The sequence below is a fragment of the Mus caroli genome, chromosome 9 (assembly GCF_900094665.2).
Source record: "Mus caroli chromosome 9, CAROLI_EIJ_v1.1, whole genome shotgun sequence".
NCBI classification, from domain to species: Eukaryota; Metazoa; Chordata; class Mammalia; order Rodentia; family Muridae; genus Mus; species Mus caroli.
This window is the reverse complement of record NC_034578.1, coordinates 75066506-75087011: the sequence shown is the minus strand read 5'-3', so window position 1 is coordinate 75087011 and position 20506 is coordinate 75066506. Positions and strand designations below refer to the sequence as shown.

Genomic DNA, 20506 nt, shown 5'->3' with positions numbered 1-20506 from the left:
ATGCTCTGCCGGTGCCATCGAGCCCACTCCACAGTTAGCAACATTAGCTAACAGATCCTGATCGGATTCAGACCAGCACATTCGGGCCTTGAAGCCACCTGCTCTAGCCTAGGCATACATTAGAGCCCGGCAAAGACAAAGTGCTTCCTACTAAGAACTATTTAGAGATGGGGCTACAGCACCAGCACACGGTACCGAAAGGGAAGTGAGTGGGTGAGGGCAGAGGAGGGCTGTAAGGGGGAGTAAGACGGGTGACAGGGAAGCAGCCTGAGTTTCTGTCTTGAGCATGGTTGTGTGTAAAGCTGCACTAGTGAGAGCACACGGGGTCCTCTGTAACTGGGAGGCATCAACTACAAAGGCAAGACTCTCATCTGTTAGGATAAACTGAAAGACATAGGCTCAGCCCTGTCTACCATTAGCAGGGCTGTCGTACATTCCCTGAACACATCGGCCTTTGGTTTCTTGCTGAATGACCTGGTAAATGCCCTTAACACTAGACTCACTATTCCATCAAGAGGAGCTAAAAGCAACCCAGACACAGCAGCTGAAGGTTACACTGACAGGCAGGTGACAAACTGTCTTTCATTAGCAGCATAGGTACTGGGGAACAATGTTTGGCACAAACACCTGAAGAGGAGAAATGATATATTTTAGTTCATAGTTTCAGATGTTTCAACCCACGGTTGGCTGGCTTGGCTGTTTTTGGACTGTGGGAAGGCAGAACACTGTGACCCAAAAAAGATGTGCTGTTAGGCTCGTCCAACCTCTGACACTGTGAAACAATAGTGCGTGCGAAGCTCACACGTAACAAACGCACAATCATGTTACAGAAAAACAAAACATAAAAATATCTCCTAATGTTTTAAGTTTATGATTTACGTAGGGATGTATTTGCCCTTATCCTCTGTTGTGTATCCTTTAGCCAGAGGGTGAGCACACCCACTGAGAACAAAGCTTCACTCATGGCTGTCAGGAAGTAGAAAGAGACACAAGGGGCCTGGGACAAGATATGTCCTAGAGGACACACCCTCGGTGGTCTACTAACTCCAACTAGGACCAAACTCCCAGAGGTTCCTGTCACCATCCAATGCTGCTGTCAATCAGGAATCCACGGGTTAGGTCAGAGCCTGCAGGATCCAGCCAGCGCTCAACAGTTCTATCTGCCAGCTGGGAACCAAGACCTCAGCCATGAGCCGCTTTATCTCTAAGCCATACAGTCATAAAGACTGAGCAGGCTATAGTCACAGACGTGTGCAAGAGGTCACTGTGTACTTGCCTGAGGTTCACTTTGTGCCTGCTTCCACTCTGTGTTTCCATTTTGAAAGAATGCACGCTATAAATACAACATAAAGCCACCATAAGAAATTTACTCTGGTGTCACTCAGAGATGTCTGGAGAACTAGCTGGCCAAAACAGAGGCTTCCACTCTTCACCCCAGAGTATCTCTACGTGCAGCTTCTCCTGGGCCTTTAAGATCCCTGTATGGGGGCTAAGAATGTAGCTCCGTGGGTAGAGTGCGTTCCAAGCTTGGCTCAGTCCCCAGTACAGTGTCAACTGAGCACCGTGGTCCTTGCTACTGTCACTACTAACGTGAGGCAGGAGGAGCTGAAGCTCTAGGTCGTCCTTGGCCACAAGTTTGACACTAGCCTGAAATACATGAGACTGTGTTTCAAAACAACCAGAAGTAACCACAAAACTACTTAGTATCTAACCGGATGGAGTCCAGGTTCCAATTCAAGTCTCTTGCTCCTCTCTATCACATTTACCCATGATTCACTGGGACTTCAGTCTAACAGCAGGGAGCAGCTTCAGATCATTGAGTTCCTTACAATTTGGTCAAAAGGCCAACTAATATCTTTTTCTACAATTGTGAGGTTATCCACGTTTGTGTATCCACATTTGTGATGCATAATACAGATGGATATTGCATATCCGTGGGGGAAGGCTCCAAGTTAAGAACTGCCTCCTCTTTCCTAGGTCAACTCACACACCCGTTTCGGACGTCTTGTCCGGTGCCGTGGATAGACACAGCTAAGGATCCCTGATCACGGTATCCTCATAGCCTGTTCTCACCTGTGCCACCCCTGCTAGATGGTGAGTGACCCAATGGACAGTTCTCTACAGGGATGCAGCCCACACCTCTCTGTTCTTTGTGCCTTTCTGCACACAGCAGGTTCTCAAAGGCTGTCCCAAATGTGAAGTTTAGACCTCGCTATTTATTTTCTGTACCTCCTTGGGTACAGAAAAACTCTCAGCGTGTCTCTTTCTTCAAGGAAAAACAAAGACCAGGATCTCATTTGAGCTCTCCGGAAGCAGTCTGAAGTTCTGAAGCGCAGAAGAGTGGACACTGCAGAGCCTCCAGTCACAGCGAGGCCCCTCCATGCTGTTCCAGGAGCCTTTTGTGTTTGGGCAATGCTCTATCTAAACAGAAAAAGGCTTTCTCTCAAAGAGCTCTGGCAAATGTTTGAAATGTTACTGTTTTCCTAGCGAGGTGACACTGGTGAAGACCTTCCTGTGCCCTGCCCCAGTTCCCTCTCCCCAGTTTCATAGGACACCTGCTCATGAGCAGGCACTCCCTTCAGGCACCCTGTTCATTCACAGCCCAGAAAACAGGCCGGGGACAGCGGAACTGCAGTCCATTCTTTATTTTGGAACCTTGATGGTCAAGGAATCAATGTCACGTTTACACACACACACACACACATTCACACACACATATACTCATACGTATACACTCACACATATACACACACACACACACACACATTCACACACACATATACTCATACGTATACACTCACACATATACACACACTCACACGTATACACACACATAAATGTGTACACACACTCACACGTATACACACACACAAATGTACACACACACACACTCACATGTATACACACACATAAATGTACACACACACACACACACACAGGTGCGAACTGGCGATTTTTCTGCTGTGCTTGACCAAAGCCACTCACACTTTGCAGATTCCCAGGGAGAGCTCAGCCCTTGACCTTGGCCTTGGTGGTTTTCTAAGACCCTTTTGCTTTGATCAGCTCTACAGTGAGTCTGCTTATGTGCTTTTGCTTATGTGCAAGCTCCTGACACCTTCTCACAGCACTTCTGAAAATTAGGTTTCTAATGACTTTCTGTATCCGAGTTCAAATGTGTAACAAACTTAAGAGAGTAACTTAACACTGTGATTTCTTTATAAGCTGCCTAAAAATAGCAAATGTCTTTTATATCTCTCTCTCTAGGAATTCTTCCCCTGTATACACTTTAGCGAACAAATCTTACAAGCATTTTGTCTCTTAGCCGACTTCGTTTTCCTGAATTAGGAACAGCAGCTAGGAGCCCAGAAGAACCTTCTCTAAAGAGAATCTGGCTTGTCTGTACCATGACAAAGGAGCGCATTGAATGTGCCTTCAGCCACTGCACTGACGGCACAGAGAGGAGGAAATCAATTATCTGCCAGCCTTCTACACCCCAGGAACTGTTTCATGATCTCCACCTTGGCGTTATTGACTGTTCTCATTGCTGAGACAAAGCCTCACTAAAGCAACAAAAGCAATCCTTAAGGAAGGAAGTGTTCCTTTAGACTCGGGAAGGAGGTGGCTGGTCACATGGCATCTGCAGTGGGAGGCAGGGAGAGGTGAGTGGCAGGAATCGGCGCCTTTTCTCATTTTTACTGGGTCCCGGACCCCAGCCTTGGGATGGAACCACCCACATCCTGGTTGGGTCTTCCCTGATAAGTTTTTCAGGAAACACAGACACATCTGGTGTTACGGTTCCATGATAATTCTAAATCTTGTCAGGTTGGAATTACAACATGTTTAATTTAGGAATGACCGTAACTCAGTTTACCATGCTTCACTAAAATGCACTAAGGATAAAACAGCGGCTTAGTAGGAGAATAAAAACAGAGCAGGGCTCAGTAAACCTTTTCTGCAGAAGGGACAATAAACACTTGAGGCTCCAGGGGCTGCACATCTCCATTACAACTGCTCACCTCTGCAGCTGTCAGAGAGGTCACATAAACAAATGGCATGGACTTACAGCTTCATTCAGAAAAACTATAGTTTCCTAACCCCAAACAGGAAATCCCTGTGTAAATGGAAACACTCTCCATACAACTTGTCTTACAAGGCCACACTTATAAAAGTATAGTTCTCCTCACACTCTGAGGGCAGAGGTTTTAATACACTCGTGACTGCAGTCTTAGCATTAAGAATCTGACAGTCAGAGGGACACAGAACAGCTATCACAAAGACGTGTCGCTGAGCACTTTACAGATCTGTGAGGTATCATTCTGATTGTAGGTGATGTCCCTGAATCAATGAGCTCCTCCCGTGACCATTCTTCCCAGCCTCCTTCTGGCAAAACTGGTCAACCATATTAGGACTTGGCACAAAAATATGGGTCCCTCTAAAATGTTCGCAGTAATTTTGAAAAACACGTATATCTCAAAAGATCTTGTTTTCCTTCGGTTTCATCTGAAATCATTCTCTGATAAACTTACTTATAAAGAAAGTCTGAGAGGACAAAAGCATTAACTATCATTTTTATGAACTACGAGTCTAGGAAGAAGCATGCTGCTTTGGCATATTTGTGTATAGATGGTATTTGTATATACTATAAACATAGACTACAGCTTACAGGCGCAGTTAGAGGGTAATTTCATCGAGTATTTTTATTATGTATGCGTTTCAACCACAATCTATTACAGAATCAGGTATAAAAGTCATAAAAGTCCAATTGTGTGTGTCCCATTTTTGATCCACCCCGGATTTTGATATTTTGGTTAGAGAGAGTACTGTCAAGTACGTAACTGTAACTCTTCATCTTAGTTCTAGAAAACTGCATGTTTACTATGTTTTCTTTTAAGTTTTAGATTTAATTACTTTATGCATATGACTGTTTCAACTGCAGGTAGATGCATATGCATGCTTGGTGAAGACCAGAAGAGAGTTATTTTGTGTGCATGGATAGAGGCATTCCAAGGAGTATGTTATGTGTAGCAGTCAGAGGATAACTGTAGGGAGTTGGTCTCTCCTTCTACTATGCAGATCCCAGGGAATCATATATTTCTTGATCATATTAAAAAATATTTTATATGCATGAGTGTTTTGCCTACATATACATCTGTGTGTCATGTGTGTACTGTGCCCATGAAGGGTATGGTTATATCCTGGATATGCTATACCTATGTTATATAAAACTACTTATGAAAATATTCATTCAAAAAATGTGTGTTTCAGTTGGGTACAGTAATCTCAGTACTTAAGAGGTAGAGGCAGGGGCATCACTATGAACTTGAAGCTAGCCTAGGCAACATGAAAAATACCAGGACCAACACAGACTAAAGAATGAGACTGTCTCAAAATAATAATAAAAAAAATGTAAAAGGTATGTTTCTCACATACCCCCAGCTATCACCAGCCTTAAGTGGCCACAAATGTCCTCTACCATAGGGGAAAGAATTGAATGAAATATGAAGCACTACATGGCCATTCCATCTTAAAAACTGAGGATGCCAAGCTGAACATCTAGGAGAATATTTAAAGTATGGAAATATATACTTGAATGCTAACTAGTATAGATTTAAGTGCTATGTTCAGTTGGATCTCAATTCCAACTGTAACAGCAAGTGATGGACCGGCCTGCCTCCATCTTGGGCTTGAAAGCCATCTTATAATAAAGACAAACAAACTAGGTTCATTCCTGTTTATGATTAAACTTTTTTCTCAAACATTGGGCTATGCCCCACCTGTAACCATAACTACAAATCGTTCTGTACTGCCTGTTCCAAGAACCAGCTACCGTGTCCTTGTTTCAGAAGTTATCATGCCCACCTTGCCACCTTGCCTTGGTTTTAGGAGGTTGTTTTGACTGCCTTGCTATGTGCTGCTTCTGTAACCCCACCTATTATTGGCTTGCTGAATCCCCCATTTGGGAAATCCCCCCCCCCCCGAGCTATAAAAACCCTCATCTTGTCATGTTCAATGCCGACCTCTTGAATCCCACCTCAGGGATAGGCAGTTATTGTACAAAGAAAGCTTGCTTTAATTAAATTAGTTTGGCCATGATGATTTGGGTGGGTGGTCTTTCTCTTTCCATCTTTGGGATTAACACAAGCAAACTGGAAATTCTTCTTTCTGTATATAAACTTGAAGATCATCCAATACCACACCTTTGCAGAAGAGGTCAGAGACCCCACTAACAAGCATCAAGACTTTATCATCTTCAGAGTGGCATACTTTTAAATGTGAAAATGTAAACAGGGCTGGAGAGATGGCTCAGCGGTTAAGAGCACCGACGGCTCTTCCAAAGGTCCTGAGTTCAAATCCCAGCAACCACATGGTGGCTCACAACCATCCGTAATGAGATCTGACACCCTCTTCTGGTGTGTCTGAAGACAGCTACAGCATACTTAGATATTATAATAAATAAATCTTAAAAAAATGTAAACAGCCTTCCCTCTACCACAGGTGCATCAAATGCTCCCACGAACCTTGGTAAAAGACTCATGAACATTTTCCTAATCCTGAACCAACACTCAATTTCACAGAACAACACAGAATGTGGATATGGTCTGTACCTGAGTCTACGAATTACACTTCCTTCGAAGAGCTCACCTTTCAAAGTATGGAAGACACTTCAGGAACTCCATAAGGAAATTAGGATGTCAGGGTTCAGCGTGGGCTAGACATTTCCCTGAACGGTCAATGTTCCTCTCACGGGCCGGCAGCTCAGGGTGAGCAGAGAAAGTGTCAGAGCACGGAGAGTCGCCATCTCCGAGACAGTCGGACCTGCGTCTTTTACTTCCTGGGCTTCAAGGAAAGGTAGCTGCATTTTCCTCTTCCCAAAACATTTCCCCAGGATTTTAATGCAACTTGTGCTAGAAATTATTTACTTTGCCAAAGTCTTTTTACAAAATGAGTTGTTGGGGGTTTTGTTAGAGGGCTATTGGGAGGGGGGGTGTATATCTCACTCTATTGGCTGGCCTAGAACTTATTGTGTACTCTAGGTTGATCTTAAACACACTCATCTCCATGCCTCCACTTCTCTAGTGTTGATATTTTAGGTGTGAGCCACCATACCTGGCCAGAACACACGTGTTTTGATAAGGAAGCTAGAGCTGCAGTCCAAAGGTAAGCACTAACAGAAGTTAGGGCACAGCCACGCTATTATCTCAGAATAACGTGACTAGTTCAACAGTGCACATACCACTGTGCAGTCTTGGGCAATCACACTTCCTATAACCACTGAAGTCCAGGGTCAGAGTCTGACACTCTAGTGACAGGCCCTTTTTCTGGATGCCATGCCCAGGCTAGGTGTGGTATCTTACACCGGGAATACCAACACTCAAGAGGCTGTGGCAATGCTACCTTGAGTTTGAGAGCAGCCTGAACTACTGAGATCCTGACTTTTAAAAAGAATGCCAGAGCCAGGTGTGGTGGTGCACGAATTTAATCTCAGTACTCGGCAGGCAGAGGCAGGTACATCTCTATGAATTTGAGGCTAGACTGGCTCATAGCAAGTTTCAGGGCTACACAATGAGACCCTACCTCAAAAATTAACTAATTAATTACATTTAATTGTAAGAAATGCTATGGCCTTCAAAAAATGCTAATGAGGAATGGACAGTCAAGCGAGATCCTGCTCCTTAGTCTGCACATCACCTTACACAGAAAAGCCACCGTCCTCCTTAGCTCTCACCGCCAACTTGGCACAGCTGAGAGGCCCCTAAGGGGAGTTTCAACTGAAGGGTTGCCTGGATTGGTCTGTGGGGGATTGTCTGTATTGTGGATGTAGGTAGGCCCAGCCCACTGTGGGTGGCACCATATCCTAAGCAGGTGATTTGTAAGAAAGCTAACTAAGGGCTGAAGAGATGGCTCAGCAGTTAAAAGCACTGACTGCTCTTCCAGAGGTCCTGAGTTCAAATCCCAGCAACTACATGGTGGCTTACAACCACCCATAATGAGATCTGATGCCCTCTTCTGGAGGGTCTGAAGACAGCTACAGTGTACTTACCTATAATAGATAGATAGATAGATAGATAGATAGATAGATAGATAGATAGAAAGCTAACTAAGCATAAGCCATCAGCAAGCAGCATTCCTGTATGGCTTTTGCTTAAGGTTCCTGCCTGACTCCTCTCCATGATGGAATGTCAACTGCCCTAAGTTGCTTTTGGTCATTGCGTTCTATCTCAGCAACAGAGATGAAACTACAATGGTCACTATACCCAGAATTCTGTCCAGAAACCAATACCAGGTAAGTAGTCGTGCACAGATGCACGCAGTCAAAGCCAGGAGTGATGGTTCACACTTTCAACACTTGGGAGGCTGAGGCAGGAAGATCACCGTAAATCTATAGCCAGCCTGGGCTTCAGGGCAAGCCTCTCTGTCTTGGTTAGGATTTCATTGCTGTGAAGAGATACCATGACCACAGCAACTCTTAGAAAGGAAACATTTAACTGGGGCTTGCTTACAGTTCAGAGGTTTAGACTATTATCATCATGGTGGGAAGCATGGTGGCACGCAGGAAGACATGGTGCTGGAGAGGTAACTCAGAGTTCTACAGCAGAAAGAGTGATATTGGCCTGGCTTGCGCTTCTGAAGCCTCAGAGCCTGTTCCTAGTTGACACACTTCCTCCATCAAGGCCACAATCCTCCAATAAGACCACACCTCCTAATAGTGTCACTCCCTATGAGCCCAAGGGGTTCATTTTCATTCAAACTACCAGTCTCAAAAACCAAAACAAATAAATATAAATAGATAAAAACATACAGTCATGTATCTTTCATAAGCATATGACTACATTGGGTAGATCTATCTTTAACTTGACAAGGTTCCACAAAATGAAGTAGAAGAGGTTGCTGGGTTTTTTTTTTTTGTTTGTTTGTTTGTTTGTTTGTTTTTTTAAAGGCAGAAATGTTCCTGGCAAGGTCTGAAGGAAAAATAGTAACAGATCCTAGTAGCAGAGCAGCAGCCAGGAATACTGTGAATTCCAGCACTGACGGTAAGGGCAAGAATCACTGCCTGGTGAGCCTGGTCCTCCTCTAGGCGCAAGTCTGAGTTATCTACTACAAACCTACCAACTGTGAGCCTCTTGCTTAGGACTCTGCCAGTAGCTGCAAAGGGGGAAGCACACCATGGTCGGCCATTACTGAGTAGGCCCTGTGGACCATCTTCACGCGACTACTGGCCTGTTAGAATCTGACACAGCTGTGTGACTAAAGAGTAATGCCAAGCCCAACCAGAATTCTGCCTGACTCTGAAACCAGAAAGACAGATTGCCATCCATAAAATACGGTTCCTGGCCTCAAGAAACTTAAAATAACCTAAGCCAATGAGAGGACAGTATAAGGACAGGCTGGGGAACAAATATTTCAAGACTTTTAGGAAAAAGGAAAGAAATGAGTAGTGACAACGACAGAAAGACTCACGGGACTTGGGAATGGATAATGTATCGGCTGTGCAAGCATAAAGACCCAAGTTAAATCCCCGGCACCCACATACAAGCTGAGGCAAGACACAGCCTCACTTGTAACCTAATGGAGCCAGTGAGACACGGTTCCCAAATGTAAGACAGTGACCAAGGAAGAAAACCAGTGTCGACCTCTGGCCACACACATGCAAGCGCATACACCTGCATACACACGGGAATGTATTTACAAACACACAAGAGGATTTCCTCCCCCCAGAGATGGGTACTGTTAGCACAGGGGAGTATGGAGGATAAAGAGAGGCTCTAAAGCGAGTAAGATGATCTCCATTTGGGGGAAGGAGTCGCCCCCACAGTAAGACACTGAGTGCAAAGAATTTAGATGTGAAGGCTGAGGCTCATTACGAATGGACTTGAAAACTCAGGTGGATTAGTGAAGAACTGACACAATGGATGAACTAAAGGTCGAATGGCCAGGAGATATAACAAAAAGTGACCATGTGAAAGACTTAGCCGGGAAGCAGAGGAAGAGAACAGAGAGGGCAAACGTTCGAGAGGGCTCACTAACAGGCCTGGGGGGCTGGCGACAAGGTGGCTCCAATGTTTCAGGCTGCAGGAAGGGAAGGGCAAGATCTAGATTAGATGCAGAAGGAAGAGACTATATGAAACATACTTCAAAGGTCTTGGTGACTCACTGATGGAGGGAAAATGGCTGAAGAGAATTCAAATGCTTGAAAATTGAAACAACCCCCTGATTTGTCAGGAAACTTAGAAAGCTGTGAGGGAAAACCAGAACAGAACAGGGAGTCTGTGAGAAGGGCTCTGAGAGAGTGAGTGGACACTCAGTCAGTGAGGCTCCACTTTCCTAACGGCCAACCCCTTATCCTGTCAGCAATTGCGCATGGCACAGAGGGAGGACATTTCGGTAGGAGAAAAGATTCTTTGTGACTAGTATATGTGCTCAGTTCCTTTGGCAAGGACGCCTACTCGGGCAGGCTTCTTGGACCCCACAGCACGCGCCTCCATTATGGGAAACTGGTTGGTCTCATTAAGAATTGAAGCTGCCCTCTTCCCACTCAGTTACCAGTGTGACTGAAGAAAGGGACAAGGCAAAGTGGAAAGGAAAGCAATGTGTGTGTGTGTGTGTGTGGGCACTGGAAGGCTGCCCCCTAGAGGCAGGGGGTCCACGGGATGTCATCCTAAGTTAAACACTCCCAGCACTGTCCTTGGTTCTGCTCGGACTTACAGTGTTCTCCAAGTCTAGGTTAGTAGAGGGTCTTAGAGAATCTACCAAATTGTTCAGAAACTATTTCAGATGTGCATATTTATGCATACATTAGCTTCTGTAACAGTTACACACAAAGTCAAGGCACAGGTCTTGCAAATAATTTATATGTCAACTACACTGATTTAAAGCTCTTTAAGAATTTCATATGCAGCTCCATTCATTATTGAGACACACCTGGAAGCCCCCGACTCACCAGGAAATGGGTGAAATGAAAACTGTTAACTATCAAACTCCTCTCATTACAAAGAGTGCTGGGCTCAAAATTATAAAACAAACAAATAAACAAAAAACAGTGTTGCTAGCTTAGATATCAGTCAGGTGGGCAAAATCCAGGGTGGAATCTCCCTCAGACTTAGTAAAAGCCATTCCTTAGTAATAAATGGAAATGAATACATTCCTCTGCAGAAAGATGCATTACTTTTACCTTCTGTACAAGCCATACATGCTACTATCAAACTTTTAAACGGTTAACAATAAAAAATAAACGTTCTGAAAAAAAAAAAATCTTTCAACATCCTCTTCCAAACATCTGGTTGGAGTGGAAAGAAAGAAGCTGGAGTAAAAGATAATCTTGAGTAAAATGGTTGCGAGCAAGTGTGCTGCTCAGACCCGGGTGGGACGGACAAGGGCCTAGTTAGGCAAATGATAATCCCAAATCCACAGCACCCATCCACCCACAAACCCACCCGCAAGAGGTTTCAAGTCGGCCAGGGTGCTCCGCTCCTTCAGACTGAAAGATAAACACACCCATCAAAAGCCCCGGGCTCGGGAGTTTTCTCGGCAAAGGAGACCCACAAGACCGTGGCGGGTCCACTGAGAAGCCACAGCCCCTAGCCTTCCCGGCCATGAGTTCGCTCGGGTCAGCCGGTACCGCCCAGCACCCAGCGACAGGTCGCGGTGCAGCCCTCCAGCCCTAGCCCCAGCCCCACTTACTGGCGGCGATCGCGGCCCGGCGGCGCGTGCACCCGAGAGGGCCCGGCAGGCAAGGGCAGTGGGATCCGAGCGGGCGAACCCGGCAAGTCCACACCCGTCAGCGCGTGGCATCCAGCAGGAACCCGCCGCTCCGCGGCCTCCGGCAGCAAAACAAACAAAAGGCAGAGTGGCTTCTAGTGGGGACGACCAGCCGCTTTCCCTGGAAAAGCTGCCCTGCAGCTCCCCTCGCTGGCCCCGCGCGGCCCTGCACCACCGCCATCTCCCGGATGCTCGGCAGAGGGCAGCGTTGAGCTTCTGGGCTGCGCCCAACCCACCCGGGGGAGCCGCAGACTTGCCATTGACAGGCTGGTTGGCCCCAAAATACTCAAAGAAGGGAAGCCCCCGCTTAAAAAAAAAAGTTTCCTGCCTGAATGTAAATCAATGCGATTGAACTGCACAGTCAAAACAACACATTTTGGCGTCTGTATTTAACCACAGTAGAAAAATGATTTCAGCATTATTGCAACTTAAGTTTGAAAGACTGAGTGGATAGCTTTCCAAGTGAGAAACCAAGGAGATGCAACACTCCTTTCTATGCAGTGGTAGGAAATCTATCACTGTTTGCAGAGGTTCTCAACCTGTGGCTAACCCTTTGGGGGATTCAAAGGTGGCCTAAGACCATCAGAAGACACAGATATTTACATTATGATTCATAACAGTAGCAAAATTACAGTTATGAAGTAGCAACAAAAATAATTTTAAAGTTGGTGATTACCACAACACGAGGAACTGTATTAGGAAGGCAGAGAACCACTAGAACAAACTCACAACATAAATTATATTGTAAAGCCTGAGTGGTGGTGTACACCTTTAATCACAGCACTTGGGAGGCAGATGCAGTGAATCTATGTGAGTTCTGGGACAGCCTGGTCTACATAGTGAATTCAAGGACAGCCAGGACTATGTAATGAGACCAAGCCTCAAACCTCTCCACTATAAGTAGGTAAGTACACGCCTACATAAGTACATACTATTGTGGGACCCACCTTAAATCATCTTAAAGGATAGCTCTGAAGCATTTGGAAAAAACCAAATTACCACCCGGCTCTGGACTCTATCATTCCACAGGGTGGTACCCCAAGTGGCTAGTGAAAACAAATTGCTAGGCCCCACACCAGAAGTTCCTGGGGCAGATGCTGCTGGTCTGGAGACCCACATCTTTCTAAATAACACTATTTTGACCAATAAATCACTAACTCTTTATTCTGTATGTCTTTTTTTGAATTTAACTCTCCCCAGCCATGCTTGGCAGAGTTACACAGCCGCAGCCCCTGCTGACAGTGGAAGCAGAAGCGCCAAGAGCACATGGCCAACATGAGCTACAGGAGAGCTGGTCTAACAAATAAGACTGAGTGCCCCCCCACCTCCCCTCCCCCCAGCTTGTCACTGTGTCCTTTTCCTTTCATTATTTGCCTCTGAATCCTGAGGACTGCAGGCAGTTTTTCTCGGCCCCTGAATCTACCAAAGCTCCGATCACTCCTTTTGCTCCACTGTTGAAGAAACCTACGAGATAGTCAAGTTCCCCAGGGCTTCTGTTAACCTTACCTATCTCCTTGTTTACCTATGTGATAGTTAGCCCATACGACAAATGGAAATCACAAGTCCTCGTTAGTGAGCACAAGACAAGGAGCCTGATAAGTCATATAGTCCTCATAAAAGGGGGGCTTTAAAAGTAACTAAAATGATGACATTTTAGTCAAACTTAACAGTTCAAGCCAGTCTGCTTTGCAAATAGAGGAACTGCCTTTGTCTACTTTTGGCAGAGGTCCACTGGGTTACTAAGCAGTTTATATTAGAAGTCCTGGCCCTTGGGAAATTATGACCCAGTAAATATATGTTGAGATAATAAAAACCAGTGAAGAGGGCTATTGGTTATGACTGAGTACAAATAAGCGGTAGTGAACTATAGCTGTGTTTTAATAAAACAGGCTTGTTGCTGGGAAGCAAACAGGTCTCAATAAGGTAGGTACTGAATTTATCTTCACAAATATTTATTTTCTTAAATTTTACCACTTCATTAACTCGTTTGGATAAGAGAAAACGTGTTGATTGGCCAGCCCGCCTTAAGCATTCAACCCTGTCAATGAAATTGACTAGTTCTAACACTGGGGAAACTCATTCTTCATCTAAAACCTGACGTTTAGGGCTCATTGTGGTTTTATGTGCATTGTTGGTTTAGCTGCATGTATGTCTGTGTGAGGTCATCAGACCCCCTGGAAGTGGATGGAGTCACAGACCATGTGGGTGCTGGGAATTGAACCCAGGTCCTCTGGAAGAGCAGTCAGTGCTCTTAACCACTGAGCCATCTCTCCAAACCCCAATCTGGGGAATTCAAATCACTTCTGTTATTAGACTTTTTTTTTTTCCACTTAAAACCTAATTTTAAAGGGATCATTGGGAGAAGTGTTTTCCTTGCAAGACCTGAAATCTAGAGTCTCCTTTAAAAACAAAGAAAACTACTGACATATTGGCATCCGTCGAATACCTACATCATAGGTAGTCAGTAGTGTACAAATGAAACCATCCATAGAGAAGGGCTGTTCTGAAATATAGGGTTTGGGCAACATGTGCCTAAGGATGCAAGAGGCATATAAGCTACAGGGAGAATCAGCTGCTTTCTGAGTGGCTCTGAGACCTGCTCCAACCTTGTCAAAAGTCCATGGCCCTATGGAGGAAAGAGGAGGTTACAGGCCCCACGTAGGGAGCCCATGACTGCTATTTTGCTAAATGCACATGTTGTTAAACTGCTGTCTAACTGTCTTTTTATATGCAGAGATTAGTGCTCTTTCCAACCTTCCTCATGTGTTAGTTGGCCAGCCCACCTTAAACATTCAACCCTTTCAATGAAATTGACTAGTTCTAACACTGTGGAAACTCATTCTTCATGTGAAAGCTGATGTTTAGGACTCGTTGTTGTTTTGTGAGAGACGGTCTGGCTGTCAAGAGCACTTGCTGCTCTTGCAAGGGGCTCCAGTTTAGGTTTCCAGAATCCATGTGAAACGGCTCCCAATCACCTCTAAGTCCAGTTGCAGGTGACCTGATACCTTCTGGCCTGTTTAGGAACCTTCACACTCATGGTGGCACATAAACTTACACGAGCGTACACACACAGAAGTAAAAGTAAGCAAGTCTTTTAAAGAAAGGAATTAAAAGGCAGTTAAGAAGTCTCGGGGAAGTCCCCGAAGAGCCACCATACGACTCCGAGGAAATAGAAGCCCCCTTCCAGGGTTCTTAGTCTCATTAATAAAATAATTTAAATTTGGACACAGACAGCACCTCAAGAACTAGGAAAACTAGGACTGGCCAGTTGTAAAACCGGAAACAGCCAGGAGGATGAGCCTGAAGCAGAGAAACAGGCGTGGAACACGACCGGAAGGGGAACTTTGGAGGACAAGGAAGCTCAAAGAGGTAGTTAGGGAATGTAAAAGCATTCTTGGTCTCCAGCTAGAAAAAATTTACCTGGGTCTGCCTGAACCTCATGGTGGCTTCTAGGGAATGACACCCTAGATTCTGGAAGAAAAATGACATTGTCTTAAATTGATTCCACCTTCCTAGGGGTGATCCCGTGGCCAAGTCCCTGACCTATATCCCACTAGATTAATCAAGGGAGGAGCCAAGGACAGTCTCCACCTAGAGGTGGATTCCATTATTTACAAAACCTGCCGAGAATAGGTGACAGTGCTCAGCCCTAAAAGGGACATCTATATCCACTCCCCAGCCCCCAGCTCCGGGAACATTAAAGAAGATGGGGTGGAGAGAATGTAAGAGCCCTGGGACGGGAAAGAGTGTTCTGAGATGCTGTCTTCTGGCTATGTCACGACAGGTGTATTCATCAGCCCACTGAAATTATGACAATTTCTACAAAATCAGGCCCAAAAGATAAGGCAATATTCCAGCATTAACTGGACTCAGTGGAATACAAACTAAATAAATAAACAACATACACAGGATTTGCAATTTCTTACTGTAATCAAGTTGCACCCCTCCCCTTTTACCTCCATGTCTTTGCCGAAGACGTACTTCATTTCTGAGCTCCAGAATAAAGTAGCACAATAAAATTTTAAGTTCTGTGAAGTCGGGTGAATGGCTGTTAGGTTCTAACACTTACAGAAACTCAATAAATGTTGTCTAAATGTCTGTCAGAGGCCAGGAAGCCTGTAAGTTTTGCTAGCATATGCCTGTAGGTGAAAAAGTTCTAAAATGTGCAATCCAAGTGCCTTCTATTGACGTGGAATCGGATGTTTGGACTGTAAGAAGTGGCACCGGGTTGGGGGTGGGTGGGTGTAAGTTCCGGCTCAATGTGGAACATTTGACTACAAATCCCAGCGTCCCTTGTAGTGTACACTCCTTCAGGAGTCGGGTTTCAGGCCTTGGAAAGGCACGTCCTTCCCCCGTTGTATTGTGGGATCTGTAGTTCGACGTGACTTGAGTTGGCTGTTACCACTCTCCGGCTGCACACATGAGCGTACGTTTTCTTCGGTCCAGAGTCTGTGGGGTTCAATGATTGTTGAGTTTTCGCTCTCTTTTCTCATTCTGACAGGGCACCCTGTGTCCAGGGCGCCTAAAGTACCGTCCCCTAATGTCCAATTAGGATCGACTCAGGGGGCTCTACTCCAGGTTCAAACATTTTGAGCTAACATTTGCTCCTTCCTGCCTGGGTGTTCTCAGCATCAAACAGGCGGGCTGAGTGAGGCGGGTCAGCTTAGCTCCACCGACGGCTGCACACAGTAGGCCCATCACCCTAGTCCGCGACGGGTGGCTGGTAGCCAAGCAGGCGGCGGCGGTGGCGGCGGCGACGGCAGTGCGCATGCGCGGCGCGGCGGCGCAGTTTCCGCAGCAGAGCAGGCAGCTCCGCCGCTGCGTCCAGACGTCTCCTGCTGGGCGGACGCTCGGCTCCTCGCTAGGTGCTCGGCCTCCGCTGGCGACCGGCGACCCCTCCGCAGCTCGAGTCCCCGGCCGCCGCAGCGCGCCTGCCTCCGGCCCCCTGTCCCGCGAAGATGGCTGCCGTACGCCGGGCCCGCAGTTACTGCCGCTGCCTGGTGCGCTTCTCCGACCGAGAACTCTGCTAAGCCGCGCTGCAGCAGACGGGCAGGAGTAGACACCGGGCAGCCGCCACCCCTCCGGGAGCCGGGCGCGGGAAGCCCCTCGACTGGGCCGGCCGCCCGCCAGCATGGTAACCGAGGAGGGAGGGCAGCGAGGGCCGGGCATTCGGAGCGGGAGGTGGCCCCAGGTGAGGGCAGGGTTTGACGGACAGCCGAGGAAAGGCCCGCTTCGGTCGCTCCAGACTGTCCGAGCTGGGAGTCAGGTCTCAGGTGAGCTGTCCTGGCTTCTGCACAAGGGAGGTGGCCCTGGCAAGCCGTGACACTTGTTGATCGCTTCTGTTCTGGCAGCCCGGCCCATAGATGATTTCAGGAGCTCCAAGTTTGGGACGCACGCCCTCGAGGCGTCAGTGGCCCCAGTAGGGTATTTGCAGGCAGTCCTGGCAAACTGGGCTTGGAGGGATTCTTGCCAAGTTTCTTGATAGCGAGGGCCTAAGCCGCTTCTCTGCTGTGCGGACTGAGAGACTGCGCCAAGCTCCATGTGTGACAGCTCGGGTCTCACGGGACTGTTGTATGGAGTATGTAGGCTCTGCAATGACTTAAGAAACTAGTTTCCAGCTAGGGCTGAATGATTTAAGAATGAAAGATACCAGACTGACTGGGAGAACACTCAAGTGGCTTTAAAAAAAAAAAAAAAAAAAAAAAAAAACCATGAATTGGCTGCAACGGTTTATTTTATGAAACTAGTCTGGTGCACAGAAAACACACTAATTGATTCTTCTTCTAAACTTTCAAAAGTAGTCCTCAGACCACGATTAAGCCCTTAACCTTCTTTTATGTTCAGTCAATCTCATCTGCGAAGAAACTAACCCCTAAACTATACCATGATGCTTGAGTAATTTTCAACTATGAAAATACTGAAGATTAACTAAGCTCCTGCTTATTTCAAGTGGGATTAAAATCGACTAAATGTAGTAAAATCCCAGTTCCTACTGCCAAAATCAAGGTTAGCAATGGATTCTGTTCTGAGATAGGCATTCTGTATTCTAGTTATTTTTGAGCCTCCGACTAGCCTGGCATGGTGTGGGGTTTGGTGCTCAGTATTAGCAAACCTATAAACTGTGATCTGTGATAAACTTTTAATCACATCTGAAAAGATGACCCAGAATCTAGTATCACTAATTCTCTTTACAGATCTCTCCCCCCCCCCACCCCTCTTTCCTTCTCTCCCTCTCCTTAAATTAATGTTTTAAAGTGTGTGCTAGATTTATGTTAACTTGACACAGACTAGAGTCATCTGAGAGGAAGGCGCGCCTCACCTGAGAAAGTGTCTCCGAAAGATCAGGCTGCAATCAAGCCTGCAGGACATTTTCTTAATTAGTGATTGATGGGGAGGGCCCAGCCCGTTGTGGGTGGTACCATCTCTTGGCAGGCTGGTCCTGAGTTCTATGAGAAAGTTGGCTGAGCAAGCCATGCAGGAACAAGTCAGTAAGCAGCACACCTCCATGGCCTCTGCATCAGCTCCTGCATCCACCATTGTGTCCTGTTTGAGTTCCTGTCCTGATTTCCTTCAGTGATGTGGGAATGTAAGCCAAGTAAACCATTTCTTCCCCAAGCTGCTTTTGGTCATGGTGTTTCATCACAGCCGTAGTGACCCTAACTGAGACACCATGCGATGTATGTGCAGGTGCCCACAGAGGCCAGAGAGAGAATTCCAGTCCCTTGGTGCTGTTATGTGCTGCAGGACACGAACGCTGGGAACCAGACTCGGGTCCCCTGGAAGACTATGCAGCCCTCAACTGCTGAACCATCTCTCCAGCTCACAGACGTCTCTCCAAATAAGGAGATCCCAGTATAGTGCTCACACTCAAATTCCTCCTAGCACGTAAGAGTCTGAGGCAGGAAAATCACTGCAAATTCAAGGCCAGCCTGAGCTACATATTGAGTTTCAGTCCAGCCTAGGCTATACACAATGAGACCCTGTTTCAACTAACAAAAACTAATGATGCTGGGTTTGTTTGTTTGTTTGTTTGTTTTTACCAAAAATCATGTGGTGCTTTTGGTCCTAAAGGTACCAACTGTGACCAAGATGTGCTCTCTGCCTTCGGTACACTCTTTCTACTGAGGGAGACAAATGATTCCAATACGAATGTATTTGTAAGGCAACAGAAGACGGTTGGAAAATGCTGCTGACTGAATGTTGAAGAAGATGCAGCTAAGCAAGGAAGAAGGCAATCCAGGCCCAGAAGAGCAAGCTGCTCACTGAGTAGCACTAACCCATTAGAGCCGGGGAAGCTCTTCAGATCAGGCTAGCTTAGTCCGACTGCCCGACAACAGCAAGAGGGCTGTCTTTCTAAAGATGTACTCCGTGGGACTCGGGTCCTCTCTTACTAGCTATATTTAGGATTTGCAGTGATAAGTCAGACTCTTGGAAGTATACATCTCAGTGGGATCCATGCATTTCACAGTCCCTCTCGTATTTCCCAGTAGATCAGTTTCTCATTACAACAAAACGCCTGAGATCATTATACAGAGTTCGCTTTGGCTCATGATCTGGAGGATCAACTCCGGGATCCAGGTGGCCCCCTTGCTTTGCGCCTCCCACGCAACAGCACATCATGGCAGGAACTGTTCCCCACCCATCAGGCCAGATCCTACGGGTTCTTTCAACACCCAGGAATGCCAACCTGAGGACCTCTGTTTACACAGGGACCCTTTGGGGAAGAGCAGTCTAAGCCCTTTGTCCAAGCCCAGACTCCTGGCTTGGAGCAAATGCTTCTTTGATGTATGTCTTCCCTGGAGTGACTTTACAGAGCAGCAGGGATCTTACTCTGCCCCAGCTAGTCAAGCTTTACGGGCTCCCTGCTTTGGGTCTGGTTGCCAGAGATAAAATAGGAGTAGAGTTTGTTTATGTTACGCTTATGTGGTACAAGCGTGTTTGGTTGCTGTACTCAGAGATCTGTGGTGGCAAAACCTTTTCTCTCCTGGAAATAACTTAGAGCCAAAATTTGCTAATAGAAAAGTTACTGTCCTTGGAACTAGATAGAATTGCCTTTTGGGCTTTTCTTTTTTTTTTTTTTTTTTTTTTTTTTGTTGTTTTGTTTTTTTTTTTTTTTTTTTTTTTTTTTGTGAGGAGGGGTGACAGTGGTATGGATATGTGTTTCCTGTGTGTGCAGGTACATGTGTGTATGAACCTACATGTACCTTTCTGCTGTGTAGAGACCAGAGGCAATAAAATCCATTTGTTATTAGTCCTAGCTAACTGTCAGGGTCATTTCCTCATTGCCACATTTCTGTGTAGGCCTGAACACACTGAGTGTTGAGCAAGCTGCCCGTGCTGATAAGTTATTAGCTAACAGACTGAACTAGGCAATACTTTATTTTCCTGAGGATTCATTTTAGTTACTTAACGTACTGAGACTAAAAGGATACGATGGTGATAGTAAATGGAAACGTTTATTAAGCCCAAAGCCACTCACTATTCAGCCCACCTTTATTCCACGTTAAGCCACTCCAGTGTAAAAGATTGAGTTTATACTACAGATAAAATAGAAGAGGTGAGTTTGGTTGGAATATATCTCAGTGGCTCTGTTAGAATTCTTGTTTACCATGTGCAAAGCTCTGGACTCAATTCCTTAGCATTTAAATAGGGAAAAAGAGAAGGGCTGATTTTCTCTTTCTTTTTCTTCCTTCCTTCCTTTTCTTTTTTTTTTTTTTTAAAAAAAAAACCACACAAGAAGATTCAGTAC

The 20506-nt window shown here is 45.9% G+C and overlaps 2 protein-coding genes and 1 long non-coding RNA gene across 4 annotated transcripts in view; 2 read left to right on the top strand and 1 right to left on the bottom strand.

The window, feature by feature from the left end:
• The window catches only part of Ick (intestinal cell kinase), a 60712-nt gene extending 44275 nt beyond the window's left edge, over positions 1–16437 (bottom strand). Inside the window, exon 1 of one of the 2 annotated variants that reach the window (XM_021171315.2) lies at positions 15714–16437. The gene's annotated coding sequence lies outside the window, so the exon portion shown is untranslated. Of the gene's footprint in view, positions 1–11679; positions 11898–15713 lie in introns of those variants that run through there. The other variant, XM_021171314.1, reaches the window with a different exon arrangement.
• Positions 16438–16510: 73 nt separating this feature from the next.
• LOC115031907 lies at positions 16511–16838 on the top strand. Its single transcript, XR_003837543.1, has one exon. It is a non-coding gene; the product is annotated as an uncharacterized LOC115031907 (long non-coding RNA).
• The window catches only part of Fbxo9 (F-box protein 9), a 27362-nt gene continuing 23413 nt past the window's right edge, over positions 16558–20506 (top strand). The window contains exon 1 of the mRNA XM_021171318.2: positions 16558–16891. Coding sequence (XP_021026977.1) covers positions 16889–16891 — 3 coding nt within the window. The 5' untranslated portion in view covers positions 16558–16888. The remainder of the gene's footprint in view (positions 16892–20506) is intronic.